Below are 21,928 nucleotides of genomic sequence, written 5' to 3'. Positions count from 1 at the left end.
TTCCCTTCTCATTCGTCACGGTAGGAGAGAAGATAAGCGGCACCAACGCTGTTGTAGAGGGGACGACCAGTCAACCGTGCTTGCGTTTGAAGCTCCGTCGTGGATGCACTGAAGCTTCATCATGGCTGCATAGCAACTCCCCCATCATCATCGCGCACTGCATCGCGAGCTTCCGGCATAGCCGTCATGTGCTACGTCACGAGCTTCCGTCATGGCCGACACGTGCTACGTCGCACCATCCGTCGTCGCGGCGCTGCATGGCAGCTCCCACCAAGGCCGGCGTGTGCTGCGTTGCAACACCTGTCATCGCATGTGCTGCATCATGGCAACTAATGTACTGTCGTCGCCGGTGTTGCATTGCAACATGTGCCGTCGTCGCCAGCGCTGCACGGCAGCTCCCGTCATGGCCATTGGCCGCCCTGTGGTGCGTTGCAACACCCTTCATCGTCACCGCTGCATCGCAACAACCACTGTGCCGACATCGCCGGCGCTGCATCACAGCAACCATTGTGTCGTGTCGCTGCTTCCGTCATCATCACCGTGAACTGCATTGCAACATCAACCATGGCCGCCGGCGATGCAAAATCCTTCGTCGCCGTCCATTGCGATGCAACATACGTCGTTGTCGCGCACTGCTCATAGGTGTTACTACTGTCGGTGACGCGGGGGGGGGGGCGAACTGATGCGTGAAGAAGGAAGCCATGGATTAACCCTCGGGGGAGGAAGGAAGCGATGAAGCATTGTTGACCTATCCAACAACTCATGCACAATTGATCGGACGGCTACCGACCCGAAGAAATCAGTCGAATGATTTGTAGCAGCGTTTTTATTTTTTTAATGATGGAATCGTAGAAACCAAAATCCTATAGGATTGAGAAGGTCATGTCATATCAATCCTATGTTTTCACGTTTTCTATATAGAATCAAAGAGTCCCTAGTTTCGAAAGACCTGTGATAACAGTGTGGTCAGGCAGCTCCCCTACCTTTCCCTTCCCCTCCCGCGTAAGTAAACAGCCTGCTGATCTGACCCTGTACCTTCCCTGGCCAAGTTCAGTGAGAAGAATCCCAATCCGCGACGATCGACGGGAACCAAAATCACCCCAGAATCTAGCAAGCAGCAGACAGCACAGCACAAGCACATCGATCGCCCCCGCACGTCGCCCACTCCCCCACGCCTCCCTTCTCCCCGGCGCGCGCAGCCCACCTCCCTCCATCTTCTGGTCAAACGGCTCTCCGCTCCAATCCCCCGACCCTCTCTTCCCTCCGACCGCGCCCGTCCGGCGGCCGCAACCGGTTTCCATGTCCGCCGCCGCCACCGCCGCCGAATCCCGTACGTAAAACCCTCTCGAGCTTCATTAAAACTGTGGTCGCCCCCGCGCCGATGATGGTCCATTGACTCGTTCCACCATTTTGTTTTCCTTTTTTTCCCGCAGCGGAGCGGCGGCGATCGGAGGCCGTCGCGTGGCTGCGCGCGCTGCTCCGGGAGTCGGCGCTGCCGCTCCCGCCGCCGCGCGCCTCGGACGACGAGCTCCGGGCCGCGCTCGCGGACGGCGCGCTGCTCCGCGCCGCGCTCGACAAGCTCGCCCGCCCCGCTTCCCCGCGCGGCGACGAGGTACGCCGCCACCCACCCACCCGCTTCTCTCCCGCCACGTACGGATACCGCTTGCCTGGTCGTGATCGCCGTTGGTACTGCGTGCCGCAGGGCGGAGCGGCGGCAGCGGAGCGCGATGTCGGGCGGTTCCTCGCGGCCGTGGAGCGGATGGGCCTTCGTCCCGGCTTCACCCCGTCTGACCTCCAGACGGTACGCGTGTTGTTTGCCTTCTTCAGTTCATTCAGCAATTGGTGTGTGTGATAGTGATCATCGGCGCTCATATTTTGGATTACCCATTGACCCGTCGCCACCTGCGGACGGGGACTCTGGTGATGTGATTGCTGTGAGGTAGTAGGAGAGAAGTTAGGAGCTCGTTTTCGCTCTAGGTTGTGTGTTGCCGGTTGTCATTGAACAGTTTGTTGTGTGGGCAAGCGACACATTAATCTCTGTCAGTCTGTCCCTGCCGAATCTAACCGGTAGTGGACGACGTGGACCAAGTCTCGAACAGTTGAACAAATAATGCTTCCAGTTATCGAACTCATAGGATGTCTGAATACCTGATCGGCCATTGTGGTGCATTCCGTTTCTCATAGCTGCTCGGTTTCGTTGTTAAACAACGGTAGATTGTTTTTTTTTTACTGCAACGGTGGTACTTAAATTGTTTTGTGAAGTAAAAAAATGGTTAATTTCTGTCACTAGAGCTGTTCATGGGTTCTGGAATCTGTACTAGAACACATAGGCTAGTCCGATGTACAACTGGTAAAATTATGGAGAATTCATCTTTACCATTGAACAGAATATATACAGGCTTAAACTGCCCAAAACATTGAAATTAATAAAATATTGGAGTGCCACAATATTTTATATTTGCATGTGTTCTCACAATAGTTGTCTGTTTTGCGATGCTGCCAAGGAGCATGTTTGCAGTTCCAGCTGTTTTCTGCAATACAAAGCTTTATCATCCACGTCTCATTGGGTTTTATTATGACATTATTGGCACTAATTTAGGGCCCGATGTCAGCTGTGGTTGCCTGTCTTCTTGCACTAAGGGATCAGTTTGTCTCCCATGCTGGGGAAGGCTGGACCTGTGGCCTTCCACAAAATGGGAGGATGCACACCAAGGGATTTCCCGGAAAGGAGAATGGCCAGGTCACACAAAATTCTGAAGCAAGACAAGATGACAAACAAATGGAAACAAAGCTACAAAAGGTGTCCAAAAGTCCAGCCGTGTCAGGTGAGATCCTATTTATGTGTTCAAAGATTTGGTATTACCTAGAGGAATTATCCAGTGAGGGAATGCTGAGGGTGCTGCTTTACATTATTCATGAGGACTGAAATAGAAGAAATCATAATTTTAACTGTCAAGTTGTACTAGTAGTAAATTGCACGTAAGTGGATTTATACATTAGTGACCGTTTCCATTAGAGCTGTTTTTATACAAAACAGGTTCCGTTATCAGCTAAATCAATTTGTTTCTGTAGAACCATCGTCTGTTATATCACGACATGAACTATCTTCTACATCGCGGCATGCTGGACGCAATTTTCATGAAGTCTTCCAACTGAGGCAAGGAGGTTATTCTGATCTTCCTAGTTCTAAAATTTCAGATATGATGAAATCCACCAGCTTGGATGTAAGTGCTGTGTACTAAAATATATCTGTTAGAATTATTTTGACATCAGATTTGATTTTGATTCTCTACATCACAAAATTATTATTGCAGAATGCCCCTACTCAGTCACTGTTGAGTGTTGTGAATGGCATCCTCGATGAGATTATTGAGAGGAAGAATGGTGAAATTCCTTATGTAGGCTACTCAAAAGCAATGCAGTTAGTTTATTCCTTTCATACATTGAATCTCTGACACATTTTGCCGCAGACTCTTTTCATCTTCTATAATATGACAATAGTGTTCTTTGCACAGCATCTCGCTTTCTTGTTGAGAAAGATCGTATTGGAGGTTGAACGACGAATTTCTACGCAGGCAGAGCACATAAGAAACGTAAGGAGTACTTATTCACACTCATTTTTCAGATTTTTCTTGTTGTAAATTTCACCTCTATGCAGCAAAATAACCTTATGAAAGCACGCGAAGAGAAATACAAATCAAGGATAAGAGTTTTAGAGGCGCTAGCCAGTGGGACAAGTGGGCAAATGCATGTAAGCTCAAATGCAACAAATGGAAAAGCACATGTAAGTTTTGGTGATGATGATCTCAATATAAATGTAAATGGTTGGTCTCTTTCCTTTAATTATTTCCTTAATTGTTTTCCAGGTTGCTGCAGGGCCTGTGCACCAGATGAAGGTTTGTTTCTCATATAACATTGGTGACATCTTCATATTTCCATCATTTTCCTATTTTTTTATTCAAACTTTGAAATTTCAGCTACATTTTCGCCTCAAATCTTTCATTTGATGTCGGTCCTATGTCTGTTCTTTCAATCTTTACAAGAGAAACACTATGCACAGAGAAGCTTTGCCTGTCTTTGCATTAAGAAGGATGAAATGCCAAGAGTTTGAGTTTATCCATACCAAGGATAATAGACTTATTACTGCTAATAAAAAAAAGGAAAATTAACACTTACAAATATTTTGTTCTATTTTTAAAAATAATTCAATTTATTGTGCAGATGGAAAAAGACAAATCTGAAGATAAAAGGCAATTACTTGAGGAAGATCTGACAAAGCTGACGAAGGACAAGGAAAATGTAACTAGACTGACAAAGGATAAGGAAGATATGGCTAGGTTGTTGAATGACAAGGAAGACATAATTAGATTGATGAAAGAGAAGGAAGAAATGGCTAGGCTAATAAAGGAGAAGGAAGACACGGTTAGGTTGAAGAAAGGCAAGGATGGTGATAGAAATCAATCAGCAGATGAACATATAGCTAAGCCAATCATGTATAAAGATGAACTCATTAGTTTGATGAAGGAGAAAGAAAACTATAAAGTTACAATTATGAAATTAAAGTTAGAATTAGAAGCTATGAAATCATCATGCGAAAAGAGCCACATCCTGTTGGAAACTAAGAACGAAGATGTACTTAATCTACTAAAGGAGAAAGAGAACAGTGCCAATGTAATATCACAACTCAGGCAAGAGCTTGCCATAGCAAGAATATCACATGAGACATATATTCAAGATTTGAAGACTACGGCTTTGCAGGAAAATAGGGATTTTGAACAGAGGATAAAGGATGTGGAGCTAAAGCTAGAAGATTCTACTAAGAGAGGAAGGTATCTTGAAGAATTGTTGGAATCAAGAATCCAAACCTGGCAGCAGAAGGAAATCATGCTGAACCAATTTGTAGGTATACAAATGCAGAATATTCAGGTATAGGTTGATTAAATAAATTTTATATTTCCTCTGCATTTCTTTTTAAGAATTGGTGAAGTCATCAATTTAAGTTAAAATTTCTCCCCTATCAGGATTTGAGGTTATCTTCTGTTTCCATTAGGCATGAAATCCAAAACTGCCAGAAGAGATGGTCTGAAGAACTTAGTGGCCTTGGTATGAACAAATGAGTGAGTAATTAATTGACTTCTTGTTGCTGGCACTTCATAACTTAAATTATGATGCGATTTCGCAGGACAAAGCCTTAAGGTATTAACGAATGCTGCGGAGAAGTATCATTCTACTCTTGAAGAAAATAGGAAATTGTTTAACGAGGTTCAGGAGCTAAAAGGTGGCTATGCAAACAGCGTCAATTTACATATGGTGATATGATTAATTGTATCGAATTTCTAAGATTTTTAATTTCTTCATCAGGAAATATCAGAGTCTTTTGCCGGATAAGACCTTTTCTTCCGAACGAGGATCATAAGTCTAGTACAACTGAGTTTATTGGTGATAACGGTGAACTCGTTCTAGCAGACCCTACAAAAAATGGAAAAGAAGGGAGCAAGTTGTTCAAATTTAACAAAGTTCTTGGCCCCACTATTTCTCAAGGTACTAATGAAAATGTGGCCTGTGCATCTTCACAGATCATATTTCTGCAGTGGTAGTATACAATGTATGTTGATTTATTTATTTATGTCTTCTTTTTCTAGATGAGGTATTCAAGGATATTCAACCACTTATTAGATCAGTTCTTGATGGCTATAATGTTTGCATTTTTGCGTATGGTCAAACTGGATCAGGAAAAACCTACACAATGGTACGGAAATCTCAATATGATAATCTTCTTCTAATTTGTTTTTTTAATGATAACCATTATTTATTTACAGATACGATGTTTTAATTGTGCCTTTTTTTTCTTAATGAATATCTCAGACTGGACCTGAAGATGCTACTGAGCAGGAATTGGGTGTCAATTTCAGAGCTCTCAACGACCTGTTCTTTATATCATGCAATAGACGAGATACATTCAAGTATGAAATTAGTGTTCAAATGATTGAGATATACAACGAACAAATCCATGATCTCTTAGGAAGCGATGGTTCAGAGAAGAAATATCCTTTTGTCTATGATGTGTTGATTTAGTTAGCAAATCAATTGTTAGTGTGTCTAGATTAAAAATAAGTGTTAATGCAACTGAAATACTGAACCTAGGCCTAGTTGTAAACTTGACTGATCAGTTGATTCACTTCAAATGAACGTGTAGAAGCTTAGAACCTGGTTAAACATCCCTTTACCGTCCTTAATGGAATACCCACTTATCTGTTCATCTTGTCGTAGCACACACCCTCTTAAACCTCTGGAAGGTCACAAATGCAAGTATGTAAAGAACAGACTCTTGTTTCCTTTAACTTGCACACTCTAGGGATTTTGAATTCCAGCCGTCCCAATGGGCTTGCTGTTCCTGATGCAACATTGCATCCCGTCAACTCAACGACCGACGTTATTGAGTTAATGAGAACAGGACTTGGGAATAGAGCGGTGGGTGCGACAGCACTGAACGAGCGAAGCAGCAGATCTCACAGGTTAGTCTTACCGTTTCGTAATTCCAGTAGAGGTTTTTCTTCCGATTCTATTGAAAAACAGGCTCATTTTGAGTATTTTTCAGTGTTGTCACTGTACACGTTCAAGGTGTAGATTTAAAAACTGGAGCTACTTTGCGCGGGGCCCTCCATCTTGTTGATCTTGCTGGAAGCGAAAGGGTGGACCGTTCTGCTGTTCAAGGCGATAGACTCAAAGAAGCACAACACATCAATAAATCTCTGTCTGCTCTTGGAGATGTTATATTTTCTTTATCACAGAAGGCTTCTCATGTACCATACCGAAACAGCAAACTTACACAAGTCCTGCAGAGTTCTTTGGGTGCCTATCTTTCCTCATTATCTATATAACATTGCTCTGCATGTTATATACATTTTTTAACTTAAAAACATTCATTTGTAGGTGGCCATGCGAAGACCCTAATGTTTGTGCAGATCAATCCAGATGTCTCATCTTATGCAGAGAGTTTAAGTACTTTGAGGTTTGCTGAAAGGGTTTCGGGAGTGGAACTAGGTGCGGCAAAGGCAAATAAAGAGGGCAAAGATATAAGAGAATTTAAGGAACAGGTTAAAAATTTCGTTCTTCCTTTTTGTTAACTGATTTATTGTTGACACAATGACAACGGAAATGTATAACCAACTTCTCTTGATCACATGTACAGTACTATTCTATTTTCCTTCATGTGGTCTATGCACCTGCAAAAAGTAGTAGATGGTGTGGGCACTTACCTCTGGCATGAGATGCAACTACAGTTGTCTTTTTTGTTTGAAAATAAAAAATTCAATTATTAACAGTTTACCACAAGATACTTCCATGTATCATTTGATTGCTCTAATATTCTTTTTTCACCCTGCAGCTCTCACTGCTCAAAGATAAAATTGCAAAGAAGGATGAGGAAATCAACCAGCTACAGACTAACAGCCCAAGGGTAAAGGCAGGCAAACGTGCTGATTCCTTGCTGAAACATTCGTCCTCCTCCCCAGGCATATCATCCCTGGGAAGCAAAATACAACATCGAAGAACGGCATCTGGCGGAAAGGCAATGGGCCTTGTCAGTAGGGCAGGCTCCGATGCTGATAACTTCTCTGAGATCAGTGACAGGCATTCTGAAACTAGCTCTATGCAGTCGGTTGATGATATCCAGCAGCAGAGGGAGATTATGGTACTTTCCAAGCTCCCTGAAGATGAGATGGGTACGAATTCAGCCGATCATGAGCTTGCGAGCTTTGGTTACGCCGATTCAGAGGGGAGGTTAAGCGATATATCAGATAGTGGCATATCCATGGGTACAGAAACCGACGGCTCAATAAGTAGCATGGTTGACTTCTCTCTCTTTCCGGAGCAGGAAAAAATAGCTAGCACATGGAAAGAACAAGAAAATGCACCCAACACACCAAAAGATCGACTGTAAGTACTTCCAGTTGTCTTGGCAGCATCATGAACTCATGGTTCCATTTTCCCTTTAGTACCATCTTTCTGTTCATAGGAGGGGAGAAATTCCCCTTTCGTGAGTAGGTAAGTAGGCACTATGATGTCAAAATATTATATGAATATCTCTATGTTTACTTGGCCCTTAGCCTTTTGTCTTAGCTATTTTTATTTGTAAACACTCATTCTTCCTCATGCAGACCTAAGGTGACTACTCGCGTACAAAAGGCAACAACACCAAAAACAGCCCCATCTTCTAGTGTGTGGCCCAAATCAAGAGATTCTACTCCTAGATCTTCAGGTAAGCTCACTTGTATGCCATTGATATTGTGCGCCACCATAGAAGATATGGTTACTGCTTTGAGGTGCAATTAAATCAGCTGTTCGGTGATTTAGGATATTAATATCTGAGTAAATAAAGTATAGAATTATTATTGCAATGTCCTTATAATGCTTCAGAATGTACACTAGTACTTTATCTGAAGATAAGCACACAAACTAGTATTATATTTCAGAATGTTCCATTGACCGCGAAGACAAGTGTAGATTTAATGCTCGAAAAAAGTATACCATTACTCACGTGACACAACATGATAAGACAATTTACAAATCTACAGGAAGCATGTCATGAGTGTGGGTCCACTTCAAGTTATTATAGCTCGTGGACTATAACATGCTCATGAACTGCAGCAGATTTAGCTCTGTTAATTTGGCTGGGAGATTAGGAAGATAATTTGGCTGGGACTATATATGCTTCGATCCGTGCCGTCCCCAGTTACTCTTGTGCAGTATTTACCCATTCATGTACTAAGATCCATAGCCAAACATTTTGGATACAAATCAAATCAACTGAACTTGAAATGTACACTTCATACAATACAGCAAACATAAACTTCACTAAGCAATGAACTTCACTAGGTCCAGATGAGCTGAAATCAGTGGAAATTTTGAAATCTATACATTGCATATGAAGTACTCTGAAGTATTTACCAACTATTTTGTTACAGCATCAGCAAGCACACGAAGAAGCACAATCACACAAGCAACATCCTCACCAAGAACCTCGAATACTCCGAAAAGATGGAATTAGCTCAAAGTCGATGAACTTCTTTCAACCTTCTTGTTCCTTTATGTACAGAAAATTCAGAAAGTTTTTTTATTTGATGGCTGCTTAGTGATGCTGCCATTTGTTTAAGCGAGAATGTAAATGACCTGTACATACGACACTACTTTGACAAAACATTGTTGAGTGTTAAATATAAGAAAGGTTGTCATTCTTGTTGTTTTAGCTTCCTCCCTTCTTTTATTGAAAGGTAGCATCTCCCTTTTCTAACGATATGAGCAATTGGGAATAAGCAATTATGCAGTACTTCTCTGAAAATTGGATGTTTTAGTTATGTATGTCAGGATGTTGAGCGTTCTTAATTTTCACCACCATAGTATGCCCCCTTAACATAACTGAAAATATCTATTATGTAATTATTCGAAATCCTATCTCATGAGCTCAAAATTTAAACTTGTAGGTAAGAGAAAAAGAAGAAATTATTCACCATTTAGAAAGCCCTAAGGTCGCCATCCTTGCTGCTCGACAAAATTGGTTGTGAACTTGTGAAAGAAAAAACTCCAATGTATTTATAGGCCATGAACAAATTCTGCTCATCGCACAGTTTTGCAAATTTGCAATGCAATACACTTCCAAGCCTGAAAGGCTGGTGCACCCTCATCGTATTCGACTATGTAAAGGATCCAAAAAACTACACCCCTATTTACACTGGTACTGCATAAATAGACCCAAAAATGGAAGGACAAAAGAAGAGTTGGTTCAAGAAAAATCGACCATATTGCCTGCAAGATCTTGTCTGTTGGCTTTCTGCTCCTACCGTGTTTGGAAGTTCAACTTCTTGAGACATAGAGCATACATGAAAGCGAAGAACACTGCAAAGAGCACAAGCACCGGTGCAACGACTGCCATGAAGCTCCTGTGGTATCCAAAATGATGAGTTATGTAGTAACTGATTGTCTGGTTAGATTGGCCTGGGACGGTGATGATGTCTTCCATGTCTCCGTATTGCGTCACTATGAGCCCATACACTGTCCATGCCAATGGGCAAATCCAGTAGTACCAGATCCACCACTTGGGGATTTTCTGGAGAAAGCAAGAAGAAAATAAGTAAGTGATCTTACGAAAAGCCAGAATTGCAACAATTGTCTAATCTAGGAACACAACTCACCGGTCTCGGGATGAAGAAGCCAGAGAAAAGGTTGAAGAGGGAATAGAAAGCTGCGGCAAAGATGCCTGCAACCTCATGATTTGGTGAGATTGATACAGTCATCATCCCATAGTAGGTGAAGTAGAGGAAGGAAAAGTAGGAGACGAAGAAGAACCAAAAGAACTTGACAGCTGTCCACTGGAAGCTCATCATAGCGTATACGATGAGGGTGTAATACGAGGCTTGGACGAAGACATAGGGTATCTCCATGACAACCTGAAGCAATACAAAAGGCTTGAGATACCCGAAGAAACCAATGACATTCTTACTACTTTAGCTACCACTGTGTTTAGTTATAGCTCTTCTATTTTGCTCTTTTCTTACCTGAGCAATGGCATATGGCATTGCAGAGTACATCCCAGCAGCCCTCTCTCGGTAGAAAACTGTTCTCTCGATTGAAACAATTGGCTGAACAGTTGCACAGTTGTTGATGCCGACAAACATCACTGCTGTGTACATTGCTCCAATGACCATTCTAAGAGTATTGGCATCTCCCCTGCATCATAAGGCACCAAAAATTCAGTTCCTGGTACATTAGGATTAAGGAGTCAAAGATAAAGATAAGTACGGTAATTACATATTGGTGCCAATCTTCCAAAAGATGGAGCCAAGCAGCAAGGCTGTGAACAAAGTGAAGGAAAATCTGACAAGGTTGTAATCTGGGCTGCGCCAATAGGTCAGCCAATGCTTCCAGAGGCAGGCTTTGAACTGCCCTATAATGGACTGCGAGTATTCTGTAGGAAAATACAGATCTGATGTTCCTGGTTCTGGTTGACTTAGCTGGTTCACCAATACCTTGTTTTGCCTGGAAATACAGACGGTGTATTGCATGAGAATTTTGTTACTTAAAGTTGTACCATGATTATATACTTTGAGAAAAACATTAGAGGTCCATGTGATGAAAAACATGTTTTTCTTACTTGTACAGGTCTGAAGTCTTGTAGTAGTCAGCAAATTCCATACTCAGGCGTACTTCTGCAGCAACTGAACTGACCTCAAGCATCCACGTTGCAGGGTTGTACTTATCTTTGATTTTAGGCACTCCGGGAATCGCCTGGTAGCATTGAACATAAGATTATACATAAACAATATTTATTGTAGTTATCTAAATGAATCTCCCACTGAAAAAGAAACCATCATCATGTAAAACTATCTGTACCTCAAAGTATTCAATCATTTTATGTGAGTTGCGACCCAGTTTCCCAGAGTATATCACCTGGCCTCCTCTTTTTAATAAGAGCAACTGCAGGAAAGAACTCCGAGTTATCGTCTAATTTCTGAAAAGGTTTAACTAATACTTCAAAATGATTCGGCTTATGTTCAATAGTCACCTCATCAAAAGCTTCAAAGATGTCAATGCTTGGCTGGTGGATTGTGCAAACCACTGTCCGTCCAGTGTCAACGGTGTTCCTCACTGTTCTCATGACAATTGCTGCTGCTCTTGCATCAAGACCTGATGTCGGTTCATCCATGAAGATGATCGATGGATTTGCGACAAGCTCCACAGCTATTGTTAACCTCTTTCTTTGCTCTGTTGAAAGACCTGAAATTCCTGGCAGTCCAACTAAAGCATCCTTCAGATTGTCGAGTTCCACTAACTCCATAACTTCATCAACAAATTGCTGAAACCAATGAAACATGTGATCAGAGCTCGATAAAGCAAACAAAAAATTCCAAGTTATATGAACATTTCTTGACATATTTATCAAATATCAAACATCTAATTAACTTATACCAAGATCCAATAGGTATGACAGTAATTAAAACAAGCAAATGAAAATGCTTAATTCACCTCGTCGAAGTAGCAAAATGATTTGGTATTCTAATGTAAGTTGGTAAGCAACTAAAGATATAGCATTCCGAAAGGAAAAGAGACATGACTTACAATCTTGATTTCATCAGTGATATCTTGATCTCCGATCTTTTCAGGAAGACGCAAGAAGGCAGAGTATATCAGAGATTCCCTAATCGTGACCTGAGGTGAATGGATATCATTTTGCTCACAATAGCCAGAAATCCTTGCAAATGTTGCCTGGTTCTTCGGATAACCAGCAATTTTGATATCTCCTTCAATGTAACCGCCAGTCTTTCTTCCAGCTAAAACATCCATAAGAGTCGTCTTTCCAGCTCCACTGACTCCCATGAGTGCTGTTAGCACTCCAGGTCTAAATGATCCAGTAACCTCACGTAACAATTGGAGCCTATCATCAGTCACTCCTTGATGTTTCATTTCCTACGTAGATAGGAAGACCTCATAAATTTTCCAGATTTTAAATTGAGGAAGGTACGGTAAGAATATGAAAAAATGTCGCGGAAAAAAATTCACAAGGACTCATTTTGATGCTTGTTCGAGGAAAACAATGATGAGAAATTGTGCATAGTGAACTCACTGCAGGCATGTCGACATAGTAGTTCACATCATTAAAACACATAGATAGAGGGTTGAATGGAAGAACCATTCCTCTTCTTGGAGCAGCTTCATTGCTGCCAACGGACATGACTCGTGAAATCCCATTAGAAAGTCCATTTGATGAACTATTGCTCAAACGAGCACTCAGTCTCATCTCTCCCATTTCCTCTGAAATAATTTCAGCTTTCAGTTTAGAAACTTTTACTTATTCTGTCCTATTTACATATGACTTCAGTCAGAATTGCTTACTGTTATTGGACCCATCCTTCGATTTCATGCTGCCATTTCTTCTTATGCTTCCATTGCTTACCATCTCTCTCGGAAGTCCATTGTCTTCTGCTTCCTTTGCAGTTTCTTCAGATATAACAGCTTGTGGTTTGCCCAAGGCTAACAATTAAAGAGTAAGTGGGTTACATACTGATCCAAAATTTATTATCAGAACTCAGAAGGCAATAAGACAGATTTTCCAATACTTACGATTCAGATATGTGAGGCACAAAGTAAAGAGCACATTGAAGAAGATTGTGAAACCTAACAGCCCTGCTGCTCCAATCCAGAACCAGTTTTTGTCAGTGAAGATGTTGGCGCCTTCTAGCATAGCCATACCTAGTCTTTTAGGAACACCATTCTTGTCCTATCAAAAGTGAACACAGCTTGTTAGAAAGGCATACACGTCAATCAGTGACAGATCAGTGCTGCAGTGAGCTAACCATTACAAACTTGTCCATCCACCGAGGAGCATAGAATTCATTCACTGCTAGAGCATTATATCCATACACCAGTGGCGAAATCCAATAGCCCCAGATCCACCATTTTGGGATGAAGTCTGTTGATAGTGGAGAGCAAAGGACTAGTCAGCAAAGCTGCAGAAGCATGTGTAAGTGAAAATGAACAAGATAAGTAATCGACCTTTTGGCAGAAGAAATCCTCCAAGGACAAAGAAGATGAGAAGGAACAGGGCTCCTCCGGTTTGAGCAATGATCATGGATCTACACAGGCCAGCAATTGCTCTGAAAAGCCCACCGGCCATCTGCTGGATCAAGAACACAAGCAGCAACTGCTTGAAGAATCTGCGCACAAAGATGGCAATTTAGCGGTCACAAAAGTGATAGTTCCTGATTCACTTGACAGAATGTAGTCTACTCCATATGTACCTGTCAGCTTCTGGGGCAAATCCCATAGTGTAGTATGTCACAACCACCCAGACTATGGATTCAATAATTGAAAATGGGATTCTGAGAACAACATTCGGTAGTGTGAATATCCAAGCAGGGTAGAAGAGGAGATCCCGGTGCTTGAAGAACACCGGCAACCTTGTGATGGTCAAAGGGAGCTCAGCAAAACCATTGAACATGTTCACAATCAGAGTAAAAAGCAGTGCTCCCACGTAGACAAAACCATCATCCAGATTCCTTGTGTGCATCTGAGTCCTTAGAAATACTGTTGACGCGATAAGGGCTACAATAATGAGCTTTGGAGTTCACCGAGAAATAATGTCAGGTCCTTCGCATTGTGGAATATAAGAAGTGGCGATATGGACAGGAAAATTATGCCCACCTGTATGGTCTTGAAGATGTATACAAATGAATTGCGCTTTATGAGGAGCCACTCCTTGTCAAAGGATGCCTTGAGGAGCTCCCGAGTTGACACCGAGTGCTTGGAGAAGACCAGGGCAGCCTGATGGCTGCGGCTCTTGTCAAATGGCACCGAGAGATGGTTCTCGAGTTGTAGCCCAACATGAAACCGTTTAAACATCTGCGCAAATTCTGAGACTGGAACATATCGGTACGACCTCTGCTTGTCAGCCCAGTACTGCTCCTGATCCTTCTTTGATGTCACCTGAGAATATTAAATACAAGGCTTTCATTTATATCATAGCATGGAGTTTTCATCCCTTAAAAAATAATAATAACTAGGCTACTCCTTGATGTTACCTCTTGAAGAAAGTCTGCAGTACCCTTACGCTCTGGGCAGCGAAAGCCACAGGACTCAAAGAATTCAAGGACATGATCGCGGGGTCCCTGATAAACAATCTGGCCTTCTGACAGGAGGATGATGTCATCGAAGAGTTCAAAGGTCTCAGGGGCTGGCTGGAGGAGGGACATGAGGATGGTGGCCTCGCCCAAGTGCACAATCTGCTGCAGACATTTGACAATCTGGAAAGTGGTGGAGCTGTCCAACCCAGTCGATATCTCATCCATGAATAGCACCTTTGTCGGACCAACAATCATCTCTCCTGCAATTCAAATGAGTCAAATCATTTCAAAGACATGCATCCTGTTAATGTTCCGAAAATTCCTCGGATTCATCAATAATAATAATTACTACTCCCTCCGTAAACTAATATAAGAGTGTTTAGATCACTATTTTAGTGATCTAAACGCTCTTATATTAGTTTACAGAGGTAGTATTATGAAAATTCCTCATGTGAAAACAGTATGCGATGGATTGGCCTTGTTTTTAGCAAAGCAGAAACAAGCCCGAGAAAACTGCCCATGCAGGAACGTGTCAAATAGCAAGTAGAAACACATGTAATGCGACGATATTCACGTCAACAATTTTCGGCCATACATTTACCCCCCCTGCACTTCTGCAGGTCCAATCTGTAAATTGCCATTGACTCCAGTAACTCTGTAAATCACCATAGTTTTCTACGGCACAGGATGCTGCCAAAGCCCAAGAGAAAGAGGCAAGAAGCTCTAGCATAGCATGTCAGCATCGCGATTAGTTAGTTGCTCTAGGCTAGAGGTTGGATCGTAGCGTTCGTCCGTATGCTTGAAGAGGAAACGCCGAAAGAGTGGCAACGACCATCCAACAACTGTGCAATGGCAGTGCGCTAATGGTCGCGCCCCCCTCCCAAGCTCCCAACCAAACGCTCAAGCCCCCAATGCGTGGTCCTGAAGCACGTCTCAATGGCACACCGCACACACACCCTTCATCCGTAGGAACCACAGGACGTGACACAGCAACCGCATGCATCTAACAGACGCCCGAGGTCCTGAACCTCGTCGGCCTTCTAGAAAGGCCAGCACGTTCAGCAAACTCATCTCAGGGCTCAGGAGGACCTTCTAAGTTCTAACATGACACAATGATGAGATGAGCATGACACGATGATGATGATGATGATGATGATGATTAGACGAGATTACCGGTGGTGACGCGCTTCTTCTGGCCGCCGGATATGCCCCTCTGCATCTGGTCGCCGACGATGGTGTCCGCGCATATGTCCAGCCCCAGTATCTGCTCCCATGGAATAAGAAAAAAAAGGCACAGATTCAGTCAAAAACAAACAAGCACTTGGTCACCACGTCCGCGTCCATCGCCATCAAGGTAATCACGGTGAGACTTTCATTTCGTCCAGGCCACCCTCGCTAACCCGGAGCCGGACCGGGGGTTGATGGCCCGAAAGGAACCGTTACCCGCCATGCCGGGCATAACAGCAAACAGGTCACGGGCATCTCGCGGGCTGCCGCGCCGGCGCCGATCCGGTGACGCCATGGATGGATCGGGCGCCATCATTCATCGGGGTGAGCCGGGGCGTGCGTGCGTCCATCCACCAACCCCCCGTCCCCAAAGCTAGCTACAGCCAGACCCCACCAATGGGCAAAATGGTGGGAAACGGAGCAGAGTTTCTGCGCTTTCCGAGCAAGTCAAAAGTGCGGTCGAGCAGGGTTACTTTTGCCACCACACGAGCGCAGTGCTTATCCTCCTTCTGCCTCTCAGCCTCTACAACTACTGTCTGCTGCTGCTACCAGCCACCGCGACGACAGACGGCGTGCGTGTCGAGCCAGTGGAGATGGCCGGCCGCGGTTGGTGTCTTGAGTTTCTGTGGCCCGCGTGCCTCCACCCTGCGTACCTCAGCTAGCTTGTGTTGCGCAGTCCGCGGCCGATTGAGATTGTTCCTTACTTGATGTTTTCTACTGACCACCGGTGCAGGTTTGTCAATGTGCGGTCGCTGTAACATCTCGTCAACCTCGCCACGGTCTTATTTCAGCCAAGCAAAAAGGCAAAACGAAGAAAGCTGCAACTTCATACTCCGTCAGAAATGGCGTACGTACCCTGAGGGTGTAGTCCGTCTGGAGGCTGCTCTCGACTCCTTCCATCGAAGTGGCCTGGAGACAGTGAGGGGTCAATACATCACTGACGTGCATGGTACAGAAGAAAAGTAAAGCTTGGAAACAAAGCATGTATGGCTACTGTTACACGCGATCAAAACACAAGTTCGTTTCATCAGACGATTCCTTTTTTGTGAACCATCTGAGAACACGTCGGCCGGCCTACCTGCCGATCGTGCCGTTCATACATGTCTCTCGCAAGTGTCATTTCGTTAAAGAAGAATTTCGGGTTCGGTGGTTGGAGAGAATATCCGGTGAAAAATAATTTGCAACCAAACCTCCATGGGAAAGTTTTCAAGAATTCTTGAGAAAACACGGCATGTTAAGAAGGTAATGTTCTACTATTAGCATGCGAAATTCAAAGGTCGAACACGAGTTTAAATGTCAGTATTCATTGTTGAACGTTTTTATTCATGTCTCCCAAATGAACTTATGTTTCAACTCGGAGTTTTACATGTCTGGTAGAAAAACCATCTCTTCTGCATGCTGTATTGTTTCTTCCGAGAATTTTGGGAAACTTGAGGACATAGTTTCTATGTGGTTTTGACGGATTTGCATGGTAACTTGGTTTCCACTGAATATTAATTCTCTCTCGTATAATTGAGCTAAGCTTAGAACCGCAAAGATTGTGCATGCATGCCAAGACGCTAGCTTACCTTCATGAAAAGGTCAACCTCCGGCTCGGGCCGGATGCCGGCCTCCTTCTCCCTCCTCGCCAGCTCGGTCAGGAGATCTGCATCAGAATATATTTGTCACCCCATCATCCAGAACCCTCAATCATTCACCACCACTTGCACCAAAAAGCCAAGCCAACAAAGTCCTCCGATTAAAATTATCCATGCACAGCTAGCTATCTAGGTGAAGGGTTGGTGCACTTACCGTACTTGGTGCCGACGCCCTGGCACCTGGCCGAGAAGTCGAGCGTCTCCTTGACGGTCATCTCGCCGACGTGCACGTCGGTCTGGCTGATGTACGCCGCCGTCTTCTGCGGCACGAACTCGTCCAGCGGGTACCCGTTGTATGCCACCTCGCCGCCGCACGCCAGCGACGGGTCCAGCTTGCCGGCCAGGGCCAGCAGCAGGGTGGTCTTCCCCGACGACGGCGGGCCCAGCAGCAGCGTCATCCTCGACGGCCGGACCGCGCCGGAGACGCCCTTGAGGATGGTGAGCGTCGCCTGCCGGCCCAGCCGCACGCCGAGCAGCGCCAGCGCGCCCTCCGCGATGTTGCGCGCCGTGTTGAGCAGCGTCGGCAGCGCGCGGCTGCCCACGTGGCACCTCGCCTGCACCGTCAGCCGCTCGAACCGCACCTCCACCGTCGGCAGCTCGATGCCCACCCTGCATGCATGCACATGCCATTTTCAGTTGAGATTTATTTTCTTCCCACAAACATTGTCGACTTAACTATACTGTACTTCTGATTACTCAACAATTATTATGTATGTTGTCACGCCAGAAAAGGAAATGATTTAGGTTACTGAGTGATGCCATGATTCATTCACGTTGGGAGCAAGCCAGCTGCAGTGTGGGTTTGGCTGCCAACTTTAGGCAACCTTTGGGACCGGAGACAGACAGGCTGAATGTTTTCAGTTGGAATCTCGCACAAAGCGCATCGTTTTCTATCAAGAAAGTAGAAAGAGCAAATATATACTCATAAAATATTGCAAATTTCTAGCCTAGTCCCGAAAGCAAATTCTGAAGAAACTTGAACCGAAGTTAGTAAAGCGTACGCAGCTGGTGCTACGTACCAGTGCACAACCCCATGGATTGTTCAGTCAACCACTAACTACTACGGTTGGTCCTAATCCACAACTCAAAATAAGTTACGTATAACAAAAGGTGTCTGCACTCATTGTGTGGAGGTCAAAAATTAACCAACTCCATATAGATTAATCAGCCAAAATACGAAAATACTATTAGAAATGACATCGGACTTTTAGCCGTGACAAATTGAACTTTTCTCATGACAGCAACAAGGATGGCAAATATATTTTGCAAGCACGGCAATTTCCTTGTAAAAAATGGACTAAGGCGGACTTGCCATGCTCATCAGCTAAAGCTTGCCATTCTCGACAAACATAAATTGCGATGTACTCCCTCCGTTTCTAAATTTAAGTCTTTTTAGAGGTTTCACTATAGGACTATATACGGATGTATTTAGACATACTTTAGAGTATAGATTCATTCATTTTGCTTTGTATGTAGTCTCTTAGTGAAATCTTTTAAAAGACTTATATTTAGGAACGGAGGGAGTAGAACATTTGATTTGTCAAGCATAAAAAAATCCGGCCTTCGCTAGATATTTCGGGCTACAAAAAAAAATAAAAAAAATCTGATGTGCTGACGTCATGCACATGCCTGCTGACGTGATTGCACAAGCCCTTGTGGGTGCTTTGATTTGGACCGGTTCACCTGCAACGACATTAGGACAGACGCATCCGCTCCACTAATTAGCTCCTGGAAACATATCGCGCGCGAACGGGGACAGGGAGAGAAGTGAACGTGCATCCGCCGGTCTAGTGCCACATTGCCATCAATCCCTTTCTTCGCGCGTACGACTTGAACCACACCAGGAAGACCCCCCAGATTACTTTTCAAACCAGCACGTGTGAAAACTGAACTCTCCTTACGACTAGGAGGGTTTAAAGTCTTGATGATTTTAGTTGGGGATTTTTACAGTATAATAGAACGAATATAATAGACCTGCGAGAAAGTCTGGATTGAGGATCATATTCGTTTCGTTTTGTGGGGTATATAGAAGAGAAATCGGCCGGGTTCTTTAGCGTGATCTTGGTTGGTTGAGTACCCACATTGAACAGTTGACGGGTTCCTTTCCGAGCGTTTTGGCTTTCTAACATGTGTGTTGCGGCCGGCCAGGATATAGAGGTCGTTGTTCCTTGTACTAGTGTTTATAAGCAAGGAGGCAATGATTTTAAGATTATGCAACAACCGTGCCATGCCAATGGCTTGCGCCTGCACGTAATCGTATCCTTGATCGATTTTGTAATACTGCTAGTACTTGTTTAGTTAGTCGTACACGGATATAAAAACACAGAAATGAGCAGCTGCAAACTGGTAGTGGCTCGAGCGGATTGATTAGGTGTATGTTTGAAGTTGTAAATTTTAAATTTGTAACGACAAGAAAAAGAAAGAAAGCAGGCGACGCGTATGTACCTGTCGATGCGGTCGCGCAGCTTTCGGAGGAAGCGCTGGTTGTCCTCGTCGGCGACGCGGAAGACGCGCTCGATGAACTCCTGCCGCTCGCCCACGGCCAGCTTCCGCACGTCCACCTCCTTGTACTGCTGCTGCTGCTGCTTGCCTCCTTGTGCTGCGCCGTCGGTCGTCGGCGAGGTGGCGGCCGCGGCGTCCGCCTCGGCCTGGAGTATGGACGTCCTCATGCGGCTGTAGGTGGGGAGCCGCTCGATGGCCGCCCACCGCAGCGCCTCCTCGTCGTCGTCGGCGTGGCCCCTGCTCCCCCGCCGGCTCCCGCCGCCGCCGCCGCTGCCGTGCAGGAACGCCTCGTCGACGCCCCACGTCTCGACCCCCATCCCCCGCCCGATGCTCCGGCTCATCCGCCGCCCCGAGTCCCACACCTTCTCCATCGCGCCCCACCTTCACCTTCGATTATTCGAACGAGGACCGGGTAGGATGGGATGGCGCTGGACGTGCGTGCGCGCACGTCGGAGCTGGCCGGTCAGTCAGCGAGCGAGCCTGTCCGCTTGCGCTTGCGCTCGGCCGCGGCCGCGTCGTCAGTGCGGCAGTTGGTGGCGCGCGGCGGGTGGCACTGCCATGCGCGCGGGGCGGAGGAGGGCGGGAGATGGCTGGAAAAGAGATGAGTGGGCGTTGCTGGGGGGAATGGCAGTGGTGGTGGTGGTGCGCGGCACTTTATACGCGGGCGGTCGCGCGTGGGGTTGGCGCCGGTGATTCTCTTCTCCCGCGATTTCTCTCTTTCTCTCTCGCGCTGCCTTTTTTTTTTTTCCCTTTTCCAGCTTTTGCGACTATGTGGTCTTCGTGGGTTGGTGGGGGCGAACCCGGCTTCTGTGCGGGTGGGCTCGCGGCTGACTCCGGCGGGATGGGGGTTGCGCCGTGTTGGGTGGTGAAATTTCGTGTTCTGATTCTTTTGAAGAAGCTGATTGATATTTGATCCTTTTCCTAATTTATAAGGAAATTAAGATTTGATCATTTTTCTACCGACGGAACCATGACTGTAGGGTATACCGTCAAGGTCGTTGGTGATAGACAATTTGACCACGTCAGCATGGCGCGCCCCTATCGCAACAGGGGCTAGTGGTAACATGTGTAACCCTACCGTCAAGATGTTTGGTGGGGTAGGTGCGCACGCGCTCTATGTAACTTTGATTTTTTTATGATAGGACGTGAAACCATATTATCAGGGACCTCGACAAATAGGTTGTTATACTCTACCGTCATGAAGCTTGGCAATAGAAAAAATATCAGATCCCAATTCTTTTTACAAACTCGTCACATCTGGATCAACTTTCTATTGTCAAAACACGAAATTTTGCCGTGTTGGTTCGAGGAGTAAGGTGGTGCGGCGCACAGGGAAACGGTCCCTTTGACTGCTCCCGTGTCGGTGCCGCGATAGGTGGCGGCCACGGGTTCACAAGGTACATGGTCTAGCGGGGTGCATCCATCGCTTCTCCGTTTTGCTTGGACGTACCTGTGAGGTTTTGGCGGTGCGTGCTGACGGGACAGTCTGACCAAAGGCTCAGGTTATCGGGCGGGATTTGGGTTGCGAGCTTGCTGGTCTGGTTAGCGTGCGTGCCTCAGCCAAATTCACAATTTTATCCCTTCTTGCTAACTTCAATCCAATCTAATTCTGTTTGTGAATTTATTTCGGATCTGATCCATTTTTCATTCCGTTGCATATTGTGACAGTAGGACGTACCGTACCATCATTTTCTATGACGATAGGGGCCGAATTAATGCAGACGACGTCGTTTGATCCCGTTGATCCGATGGTTTCATCTACATTGATCCGATCCCTATCATCACAATGAATAACGATAAGATGTATATGCCTACCATCACAGCAGATGACGGTAGGAGTACCACAAACGGATCAGATCGGATTATGGATTGTGTCAAAAGGGTCAAATCGGCCGTCGTGCCTCTCCTCCTCGCCAAAGGCAAGAAAGCGGCCATGTTCGGTCGCTA

The 21,928-nt window shown here is 45.0% G+C and overlaps 2 protein-coding genes across 2 annotated transcripts; one reads left to right on the top strand and one right to left on the bottom strand.

Annotated features, from left to right (window-relative positions):
• Positions 1 to 945: 945 nt before the first annotated feature.
• On the top strand, positions 946 to 9,247 carry LOC123412465 (kinesin-like protein KIN-14M). The gene is made up of 21 exons (XM_045105413.1): positions 946 to 1,330; positions 1,434 to 1,612; positions 1,703 to 1,801; positions 2,600 to 2,825; positions 3,073 to 3,224; positions 3,315 to 3,398; positions 3,516 to 3,593; positions 3,659 to 3,784; positions 3,867 to 3,896; positions 4,222 to 4,926; positions 5,022 to 5,103; positions 5,183 to 5,278; positions 5,362 to 5,541; positions 5,643 to 5,749; positions 5,866 to 6,044; positions 6,351 to 6,515; positions 6,599 to 6,852; positions 6,934 to 7,097; positions 7,388 to 7,938; positions 8,160 to 8,260; positions 8,967 to 9,247. Exons 1-21 carry the CDS (start codon positions 1,300 to 1,302, stop codon positions 9,047 to 9,049), a joined length of 3,672 nt encoding a protein of 1,223 aa, XP_044961348.1. The 5' UTR covers positions 946 to 1,299; the 3' UTR covers positions 9,050 to 9,247.
• A 321-nt stretch (positions 9,248 to 9,568) lies between these two features.
• LOC123412464 (ABC transporter G family member 42) lies at positions 9,569 to 20,605 on the bottom strand. Its single transcript, XM_045105412.1, has 21 exons — positions 19,925 to 20,605; positions 17,634 to 18,088; positions 17,411 to 17,487; positions 16,698 to 16,751; positions 15,789 to 15,879; positions 14,574 to 14,875; positions 14,197 to 14,478; positions 13,794 to 14,110; positions 13,549 to 13,709; positions 13,350 to 13,465; positions 13,117 to 13,273; positions 12,889 to 13,026; positions 12,620 to 12,807; positions 12,115 to 12,462; positions 11,561 to 11,851; positions 11,389 to 11,472; positions 11,150 to 11,283; positions 10,807 to 11,034; positions 10,554 to 10,725; positions 10,191 to 10,445; positions 9,569 to 10,105 (listed from the first exon to the last, which is right to left on the bottom strand). The coding sequence occupies exons 1-21, from the start codon at positions 20,350 to 20,352 to the stop codon at positions 9,836 to 9,838; spliced, it is 4,548 nt and encodes a 1,515-aa protein (XP_044961347.1). The 5' UTR covers positions 20,353 to 20,605; the 3' UTR covers positions 9,569 to 9,835.
• Between the last annotated feature and the right edge of the window lie 1,323 nt (positions 20,606 to 21,928).

The sequence above is a fragment of the Hordeum vulgare genome, chromosome 7H (assembly GCF_904849725.1).
Source record: "Hordeum vulgare subsp. vulgare chromosome 7H, MorexV3_pseudomolecules_assembly, whole genome shotgun sequence".
NCBI classification, from domain to species: Eukaryota; Viridiplantae; Streptophyta; class Magnoliopsida; order Poales; family Poaceae; genus Hordeum; species Hordeum vulgare.
The sequence above is the reverse complement of the archived record's forward strand: the minus strand, read 5'-3'. Positions and strand labels throughout refer to the sequence as shown.